This window comes from Bombus bifarius, unplaced genomic scaffold (assembly GCF_011952205.1).
Source record: "Bombus bifarius isolate JDL3187 unplaced genomic scaffold, Bbif_JDL3187 scf7180000009337, whole genome shotgun sequence".
NCBI classification, from domain to species: domain Eukaryota; kingdom Metazoa; phylum Arthropoda; class Insecta; order Hymenoptera; family Apidae; genus Bombus; species Bombus bifarius.
The window spans coordinates 1-10,459 of NW_022885051.1; the positions used below are offsets into that span (position 1 = coordinate 1).

At 35.7% G+C, this 10,459-nt stretch overlaps 1 protein-coding gene and 1 long non-coding RNA gene across 3 annotated transcripts; one reads left to right on the forward strand and one right to left on the reverse strand.

The window, feature by feature from the left end:
• The first annotated feature begins 1,178 nt into the window (after positions 1-1,178).
• LOC117215029 lies at positions 1,179-2,196 on the forward strand. Of its 2 annotated transcripts, none has more exons than XR_004489008.1 (2): positions 1,179-1,218; positions 1,314-2,196. It is a non-coding gene; the product is annotated as an uncharacterized LOC117215029 (long non-coding RNA). The 2 variants fall into 2 exon arrangements; XR_004489007.1 differs by having other exon boundaries at positions 1,180-1,218; positions 1,336-2,196.
• A 1,293-nt stretch (positions 2,197-3,489) lies between these two features.
• Positions 3,490-4,436, reverse strand: LOC117215028. Its single transcript, XM_033461410.1, has one exon. It carries the CDS (start codon positions 4,079-4,081, stop codon positions 3,578-3,580), a length of 504 nt encoding a protein of 167 aa, XP_033317301.1. The 5' UTR covers positions 4,082-4,436; the 3' UTR covers positions 3,490-3,577.
• Between the last annotated feature and the right edge of the window lie 6,023 nt (positions 4,437-10,459).

Below are 10,459 nucleotides of genomic sequence, written 5' to 3' on the forward strand. Positions count from 1 at the left end.
TAAACAACATAATCATACTAAATTAATTTAATGTGACTATTTATTATTATTATATAATAACACAGTGATGAAAGAAATAAACTGGTCAAGTAATCTAAGGAACGATAATACGTATCTATGTCAGTGACAGTGAGAAAAATTCAGATATCTGTACTTAAGTGATTACACTTATAAGTATCATTATATATTATATAAATATGATATTTCGAATGGTATCATTTATCACTCATTAAACAAGAGTGTCATATCCAGAGAAATGATTTTACATATCTTAATCTTTGCTTTGATTACGATAGTAATAATTTCTATCAAACTTGATGAGGAAGATACATGAATAATTATCTAAAAGCTGAAAATCTTGGCAAATTCATTTGTACATAAACTAACAGGAATGAATTTTAAAGATACACTCTGCTCTCAACAATTAAAGCTGTCTTGTCGCAACAAAGTTTCAATAATTTTTTATGGACAACATGGCCCAGTTTGCACAAAGACTAAAAATTTTAACATTAAATTTGGATAAAAAATCTTACGGTAGAAGGAATGATATATCCTTCATTTTCGCCAATAATCTGGTCGAATTTAGTCAAGTAAAATGGTATTGTTTCGTTCAAAAGTTGATTCTTCCTCGCTTCCTTCTTTTCAGGATTCTCCTCCATGCGATAGTAGCAGATAGCTGAAACCAACCGTTACGTTCATTTGTGTTTTTCCCCCCAAACGAAGAGAAAATAAGTTGTGAAAGAAGGAGTAGCCTCTCATAGTTCCTACAATTTCTTCATTCTCTTTGCTTTCTTCAATATTGCCTCAACAAGTTCCTGTGGTTCACGATACTTGAAATATATACAATGTTACCAGCGTGGAAATTGTCTTGGAAACTTGGAAAATCTTTCAAGAGGAACAACATTGCTAACTGAGATTCGAGAAAGGAAAGGTAAGTAAATCCTTGCTTCTACTTAGAGCTTTTTTATTTACTTCTGACGAGTAAAGTACTGTTATTAAAATTTGATTAAAAGTACCAAGAATGTCGAGATATAAACAACCATTTGTGGAAAGGTCAGGAGAAGCAGAATTATCGAATAAACGTTATATAACTCTTAGTGATTAAGTAAGAGAAGAGAAACGAGAAAAAAGTCTTTTATCTAGGTCTTAATAAAGTATACTATATTTATCTCCATATCAAGAATAACAACAAGATATAAACAGTCTTCTAGAAATTGAGTAAATATTACATAATTACATCTTGAGCAATATTTTGCGTCTTAGCTTTTGCTTAAACATTATGATAATCTTAAATATCTGTAAATTCTTCACAGACTCTTTGCATCTTCTATACAGGTATCTCATGATCATGTGATAACACACAGGAAGAAAAAATAGAGGAAAAAACAGCGTAAAAAGAAGTTGCGTAGGAGTATCGTCGCACTACATCATTCGACAATTGATGCACGTCATGGCGATCGTCACGGTTTAAAGCAGGCCATCAAAAACACGTTTGTTATCGTACGGAAAAATCTGCGACGTTCCAGCTGTTCAGGTGCATCGAATTGTGAATCATCGGCGGTACGAAGCAAGGCGAGGGGCGTAAATAGAGAAAGAAGAGAAGGATTCGCATAAATGATAAAATATAATCGTTCGTTCCTCGTCGATGGCGGATGGATGGCTTTAATCGTGGACGATATCGATACGATTATATTTTATGCATTTGAAACAAATATAAAAGACAAGCAAAAACCAGAGATACGATCGTTATGATATATTCAATCGGTAGCCTATTTACCTCGTTTTTTGTTCACCTTCTCTGTCTAGTAATAATTTTTCGATTCGACTGGCGTGACGTTACGTTGGCGGTGTAAAAACACGATTTTAAACACCTGCGGATAGTTGCATGAGTTCCGAGCGATTCCATTCCCTTCGATTTATATTTATGCGATCAACGCGCGGATCGTTAACGCATTATGCAGACAGCAGATGTTACGTAATCACACATATCGTAATTGGAAATTAGTAACGTTATCGCGTACCAGGATCTTCCTGTCTTTGATCATTGAGTAACACTTCGTTGTCCTCGCTCCTTCCGCGGATAACCAGCGTTTATCATATAGAGACAGGGATTTGCAAAGAATAAAAGTTGTAGAACGTTGAAAGGCGTTGAGAGAAACGTGATGTTATCCCGTTATTCGTTAACGCAACGCAGTTTAAAAAAATCCCGTAGGAAGATTACGATAATAGATAACCTGAGTCGAGTGTTTGTCGGGGGATCTAAAAGATTCTTTCGAGTTGAGCGTCTGAGATTGCAGAGAAGAAAATTTGGAAGCCATCGAATTCGTGATGTCGATAGAAATCTTCAGTTGGAATCGTTGTATCATAACGTAGTCTGCTTATTGTCGATAAGAATTTACTAAACTAAAAGTTTCTATCCTCTAAATTCTATCTACGATTCTATAATCTAAAAACTGACTTTTGCAAACAAACTGTAACATTCGCTTAACGGAAAGACATACGTATCTTGTTTGTACTCGTCTTTTCACAATGAATTCTTGAACGTCTGTCTCTGTGGTGAGACAAATGCAAAGTCATCTCATCAGTTACTCACCTTGCTTCAAATCTCCAAGAGTATCGACGAGCACGTCGCATATCATCGCATCCCATTCGTTCTTTCCCATTAGATCGTACTTCCTCGCCAAGTATCGCGCCACAGCGTTACTCTGCGCTACCGGTTTCCCGTCTATCTCCAGCACAGGCAGCTTTTTATAAGGCATTGCTAAGAACAAACATGGCTCATATGAACACTGTGTAGAGGGAAACGATCGATAGGAAATCACAACACAGCTTCCGAGGCCGTTGCGTTCTTGTGAATAGATGAATCGAAATCATTTCGGTTTTAATCAACATGGCCTAGTAAAGAAATACAGAAATGTCTTCTTTCTCCTTTTTTTCTTTTCTTACGATTACGATGGACAGGGTATCGCGTGGTTTTGACTGTTGGGAAGAACCTAAAGTTTTTAAAATCAAGGATAAAAGATAATACCAGACACGGAAAAAATATTAGAAAATGTACACGGTTCTTGTAATGAAAATTGAAATGCAAGGAATATAAATCGAATGTCTATTGCGAACGTAATTTTGTGTTTTACACCGACAGGATTGATTTACAGACTTACGTTGATTTTTTGTTTCTCTATTTGCAAGCGACATATAAGATTATATCGAAGACTATGCTGCGTAAAACTTTTATTATACCATTTACGATAGTGTCACGTCGATTCGGGGTAATTTCACGTTCCGCACGCAAGGTGAGAAATTCGTACTTAAATTTTGATTGTTATTAGAAAATTTATTGAACACTGACAGAGTAACAATACAGAATGGTCAAACAGCACAGAAAAGAATGTTCTTACAACGACTCGAGAGGTACTTTTTTATATCAAGGACCCGGCTCCTGTGGGGAGGGCTATCGCTGGATGCCGGTCACATAGGGTTTCTATTACTGCTTAGCCATCATTTTGCTGACCAAGGTATGTGAGGCATAACCATCCTTTCGTTGCGTTCTCACGACCACCGTGACATTCCCCCCTCCTTAGCTTCGCTTTGCTCCGCTAAAGCGTAAGGCTCTGGTGGGGCTTCTAAGTTGAATGATCCCCTCATCTTCGTCTTCGGTGATATCTTGGAAGGTGACCGTCCTTGGTACTGTTGATGTTTGATCGATCCTGTTTACGCGAGCGGTAGGGCAGAGTATTCTGATACGTACATTTTTAGGAAATGATCGGCGTAGACATTCGAAAAGTTTACATTTGTACATTACATATATTGTTCCTAGTCCTAGGGCTATGATTCCTAATATTTGTAGTGTGGATATGCCATATTCCTTCAATGAATTTATGCGTCGCTCAAATTGCAGGGTACTGATTTGTGTTTGTAATGTGTCGAGGTTGGCTTTATATTGGTTAAAATTGTGAGTTACTTTTGGAGCTGTTTCTAATATTTTCTCTAATATTGGAACATCTGTTTCTTCGAAGCTGTATATGCTATTCTTAAATTTGGTTTCGTAAGAGATATTTTTATGTGATCCTCCTATTTTCATAATATTATGATCGTATGTGATTATGCACCCGGTTTTACTGCTAATTAAGCTTGGTTGTCTAATTTCTAGGATTTTATGTGTCTTACATAACACGTCGATTTGTACATTTTTCGCAGGAATAATAATATAACGGTTTTCCGTCTGCAAAGGTACGAACGTCAATTCTTCCAGCTTGAAGACAGCAGTCGGGCAAGTTTTGACCGTCTGTCGATTAGTAATTAATTCTGATCTGCATTCAGGTGAATTGATTCTATTGTGACTCGGTTGAGTTCTTTTACAAATGTGGATGATTGCCGTTCGTTTACAATATTTGTTTAAGTAGTGACTATCGACAAAGGTGTATTGTTCTGAGTCGGTTAGTATCAAATCAGTTTCTATTACAGGCGCAATGAATACAGAGTTTTGTTTGGAAGGTATCGGGTAAATTTTAGTTATTTTCCATTCATTGTTTTCCAAAAGCGGCACAGTTATTGTATATATAAGTTTGTTATCTCTTATCCATACCTTTAGTTTGCTTAGATCTAGAATTAGTTGAAAGTTTTGAACTGAAGGTTCGATATGGTTAGTCATAAAGTTTTGTCTCGTTATTTGGTCAAGTGTTTTTAAGAATTGTTCGGGTTCTATAACTTGTGGGTTTATGATTCCTTGTTTCCCTAACATAACAGTGTTAAAAATTTCGTCGATGTTTATATGGAGTTCTGATATGGTAGATTCGGTTTGAATTAATAGGGAGACTAATATTTCGTTTTTTTCATTGTGGTTTTCAATCTTGTGTATATCGTTGGCTAAGTTTTCAAGTTGATTTGTTTTGGTATTGTCTAGCACGCGTTTGATGAGTGCGGTTTGGTTACTAAGAATTGTTTTTATTTTATTGTTGGAATCAAATAATGTATCGATGTTCTTGTTAATGAGTTCTAAATCGTTTTCGTCGAGGGTTCCGAATAAAGTTTTGGATACTGAGCCTATGACATTGAGCAATCCGCGTTTGCTTTTATAACGCAATAATAATTTGAGTTGCCGAGTCAGGTTTTGAAGATTTCTGTACTTAAATTTTAGGCTGCTTATTTCTGGTATGTAAGCGCAAGGTGGTTTACATTGACGGTCTATTAAATCTATTACGCGTTGTAATCTATTAACTTGGTCAATTGGATCGTTAAGGCCTACTATAAGGGTGATATCTATTTGTTCGTTGTACAGATAGCAATTGTCAATGTGTTCCAGGAATATGTTGGCGTAATTCAATGGTTTTACTTCTAGATCGCTTCTAATGTACTCGAGTGTTATGATGATCCATATTATGGTCTTCTTCCTGAAAGGTAGGGTTTTAGCCTGTTACCGTGGATTCTTTGCGTGTGACCGTTGGAATATTCGATAAGATAGGTGGGTGGATTGGATGAGAGGATTTCTGCAGGTCCTAGCCATTCGTGGTCTAGCTTGTTAGTTTTGTGATCGTTATGTACCCATACTTTATCTTTTACTCGGAATATCGTCTGTGTTTTAATAATTTTTCGCATTTGATCCCTCTGGTATCGCTTTTTGTTAGATTCGGTAACTCGTCTTGCTTTAGCTATATAGGCGTTGTGTCGATTTTTCCAGAGGTTAAACAATTGTTCTCTGGTTAGGCTAGGAGTGGTTGATATTGAGGATGGCATGTTAGCTTGTCGTCCAAATGTTAGTTCGAATGGGGTATGTCCGGTCGTCTCGTGTACTGAAGTATTATATCCCATGCATATGAATTTTAAGTTTTCATCCCAGTCGTTCTGTCGGTCGGTCGTACAAGTTCGAATAAGGTCCTTTACTACGGCATGCGTTCGTTCAAGGGATCCGTTAGATTGTGGATGGAAAGAAGTGGTTTTTATGTGTCGGATTTTGAAAGCCCTTTCAAATGTGTCCATCAATTTACATACGAAATTTCGTCCCATGTCCGTCAGAATACTTTTTGGTGCGGAAAATATGTACACATAGTGATCCAAAAGTTCGTTAATGATTGAGTTGGCTGTTTGGTCTTTTAAGGGTATGAGGATGAGATATTTGGTTAATTGATCTTGGATAGACAGGATAAACTGATTGCCCCGTTTGGTTTTGGTGAGAGGTCCGAATATGTCCATTGCGATTTTATCATTAGGATTAAGCGATGTGTCAGTTATCATAGGTTGTTCCTTGGCCCTGATACGATTTAGCTTTTCTCGTTGGCAGGTTTCGCAGTTTTGTATGAATTCTGTAACGTCTTGTTCTAGGTTTGTCCAGTGATGGTGCTCTTGTATTCGTTTCACGGTGCGGTGTATACCTAAGTGTCCTACTAATTCGTTATGATTTTCGCGTAGTATCGTTTGTTTTTGTTCGTTATCGTAGTCTACTGGCGGATCTTGTCCAAATATTAATTTAATTTGAGGGAATCTAGTTGTTAGAAACCTTAGCATGAGTTGAATATTTACCTTTTCTAACGTGCTGAAGCTGTTGTCGTTTATTCCTATTTGTAAGCGTCCGGTTCGGTGTTTAATAAAGTGTTTGGTTAATTGACGCAACCAATGCTGTTCGTTAAAGTCTCCCAGTTCGGTCTTTGTAATTTGTTTAAAGTGTGGTCTGTTAGGTTTTTGGGTTATCGGAGCTGGGGTGATATTGATTTTCCAGTCTATATACTCGTCATAATAGTCCGGGTTTTCTACATTGGGTTGGATTTCTTCATTAGTGATAGGATACAATCGGGATAGAGCATCTGCAGCTGTATTTTCTTTTCCTTTTTTGTATTCGATTTCATAATCGTACTCCTCGAGTCTCAAACGCCATCGCATGAGTCTCGATGAGGGGTCTTTAACATTCTTTAACCATTTCAAGGCTTGATGATCGCTTTGAATTTTAAATTTTCTACCAAGTAGGTATTGTCTTAGTCTTTTGATTGACCATACTATTGCTAATAACTCTTTCTCGGTTGTGGAATAATTCTTTTCTGGAGGGTTCAAAGTTCGGGATATATAACAGCATGGATGTCCGTCTTGGGAGAGTATTGCTCCTAACCCTTCGTTACTTGCGTCTGTTGTTAATGTAAATGTTTTGTCAAAGTCTGGATATTGTAGTACAGGGGCTTCGCAGAGTTTTTGTTTTAGTGTGTCAAATGCAAGTTGTTGTCTATCGGTCCAGTAGAATGGAGTGTCCCTTTTTGTGAGATCTGTCAATGGTTTTGCGATTTTAGAAAAATTACGTATAAATTTTCTATAGTATCCAACGAGTCCTAAGAATGACTTTATGTGGGTCGCGGTCTTTGGTGTTTTAAAGTCTTTCACGGCTTGAATCTTTTTGGAATTAGGTTTTACTCCTTCCTTTGTTACTACGTGTCCTAAGTATTCTAATTCCGGTTTCAAAAATTCGCATTTGTCCGGTTGTATTTTTAATCCTAAATTTTGTAGTCTGTCTAGTATAATGGCTAGATTTCGGTTATGTTCTTGGATGGTGCTCCCGAATATTATAATGTCATCCAGGTATACGAAACAGTTATTTCCTATTAACCCCCGTAGCGCGGTATCCATCATACGTTGAAACGTCGCCGGTGCGTTTTTAAGGCCGAAGAGCATGCGATTATAGTGGAAGTGACCTTGTGGGGTTGAGAATGCAGTATATTTTTTGGAATTTTGCTCCATAGGTATCTGGTGAAATCCTGACGAGAGGTCTTTCTCCTTTTTTTCTTTTCTTACGATTACGATGGACAGGGTATCGCGTGGTTTTGACTGTTGGGAAGAACCTAAAGTTTTTAAAATCAAGGATAAAAGATAATACCAGACACGGAAAAAATATTAGAAAATGTACACGGTTCTTGTAATGAAAATTGAAATGCAAGGAATATAAATCGAATGTCTATTGCGAACGTAATTTTGTGTTTTACACCGACAGGATTGATTTACAGACTTACGTTGATTTTTTGTTTCTCTATTTGCAAGCGACATATAAGATTATATCGAAGACTATGCTGCGTAAAACTTTTATTATACCATTTACGATAGAAATGTCGCAACAGAAGATCGAATTTTATGTCTGCTTTGTTCTTTCGACTTTTTAGCTATGTTCTTGTTCATTTCCGAACTGATTTCAATTTTTTATCCTTTTTTTCCGACAAGTCCTAAAAAGTTTTTAAATTAACGAGAAACGTAGAAGTATTTTTGTATTCCTATTTTAAGTCACCTATTTACGGTTTTCTCAAAATATTCGAAATGCTTCGATTCATTGAAAACAATAAAGATTGCAACACAAAAATTCGAGAATCGTAAGTGAATTAAGTTGGTATTCGATAAACACGATATTACGGAAGCAAAACTTAATGAAAAGTTCGACTTTATTCCGTATGAAATTTTACTTTAAGTAAGTTTAGCCTGCACGTGAAACGAAAGTTTTATATACAGAAAAGTTTGAGTAAATGGTAGATACCTGAGAGTTGAACGATGAAAGTAAAAATCGATTCTTCACGCTTACAATCCTTGTATTCAGGCCAGAGTTCTTCGGGGATCCTCTCGTCGGTATACTCGATGCCAGTATATGCAAATATGTACCGTATATGTTCGGCACGACCACGGGCATTGAAGTAGATTAGTTTGTAGGTAGGTTCGTCGCTCATTTTCCTTGCTCTGTCAACTTATCGAGAAAAATGATACAATTAACTCGTGTAATGAACAGACTGTGTGCGTGTTTGTGTGTATAGAGAACAATTTATTTATAGATGGAATAATTCGTATAATACGCAAAATAAATCATTTAGAAGGCTGGAATATGTGTTTTTGAAGCAATTAATTATGTCGAAGAATATTTCAAACGAGATATAATTATGAAAAAAATAATAATTAAATGTATGTAAAAGTATGTAATAATAGTTAAATGTATGTAAATGTAATAATTAAATGTAATTAGTTGTTAAAAAATTAATAATAAAAAATAAATAAATGTAAAAAAAGAATTAAATGTAATTAGTTTCTTTATACGCACGCGATATTATTGGCGATATATGAAGGTCAACTTTATTTTTTTAAATAGATATATTTATACGTATATTTATAGATATAAATACATATATTATATAGATATAATAGTATATATAATATATATAATAATATATATGTCGAGTCTGAATCTCCGAGTCCGAGCTCGAGGCGCCCTCCCGGGGAGGGCTCGCGGGAGGTAGCGGTTCTGCGTTGAAGTTCTCCATCGTCCGGTCGCGGGTGGGGTACCTTTATTGTCGATAGTGACACTAGTGACGAGGGCCTCAGGCTTGATAACGAATCCGCGGCCAACGGGAGGACTATCATATAAAAAGCAACAGGATACACGAAATAATATAATTCTGACTAGGACAACATAAACGCAAGAAGTGTTGATATTGAAAAAAATATTTAATTTTCTATATAAATATTTTCATATTTAAAAAAGTTTGCGGAAGCAGGAAGATTTGCAAACAAATAATATCATAAACCGAATGTTTCATGATCCTTTTCTAATTAGAGTGTGTGACAGCATGTGAGAACGTTTCTTAAAAATATGACTTATTGCAATTACTTAATCGCAATTATAAACGATTAAGACCTTCTCACAACGAGGCAATCTATCCAAAGTATAAAACTCGTTATACTTGATGAGAAAACAAATCTCTACTTAGGTTTCATTTCGTTTCATCGCGTTCATAAAAAGTGAATTTGTATGAACACATCGTGCAATTTAGTAATTAGGACCGTTGATCTCGCTGCAACATAGATGGATAGAAAAAAGCCATTTAAAATGATACAACGTCGGGAAGACAATTATGAAAATTATAAATGGAACACAAGATAAAATTGTTTAAGATTAATTCTTCTTTTTTTTTTTTTTTTAATCGCGAGTGTTTGCAAACGAAGTTTCAATCTGTTTACAATGATAGCAATGAGAGGAGGATGTCTATGAAAGTTATAAATGCGATATTGAATAACATTTCTGCGAGTGGGTTTGTTTTTCGTTACAAATGTTTTTTAAACGAATCTGCAATCTGTTGGAAACAACGGAACAGTAACGGGACGACTGATAGGGAAATAAAAAAGATCGCCTTTTATTTGAACAGACAAATCTTTGAAATCTATTCGAAAGTCTATTTGAAATGGTACGAGCTCGAAAAGAACGGTGAATACTATAGAAGAAGGATTAATTAAAATTCTTATTAATCTGTACGCTTTGTATATTAAATACCTTGATCGATGCCAAGATAACAAATTATTATACAAAACAGTGAAGTATCCACGTCTGACATTAATATTGAGTATTACCATTACTGTAATTTAATTTTTAACCGATCCTGAAAATTCCTTAGAACGTAAAAAGTATAAAATGTTACTGTGCATTTCAAGATTAAATGCACTGTAATTTAGAAAC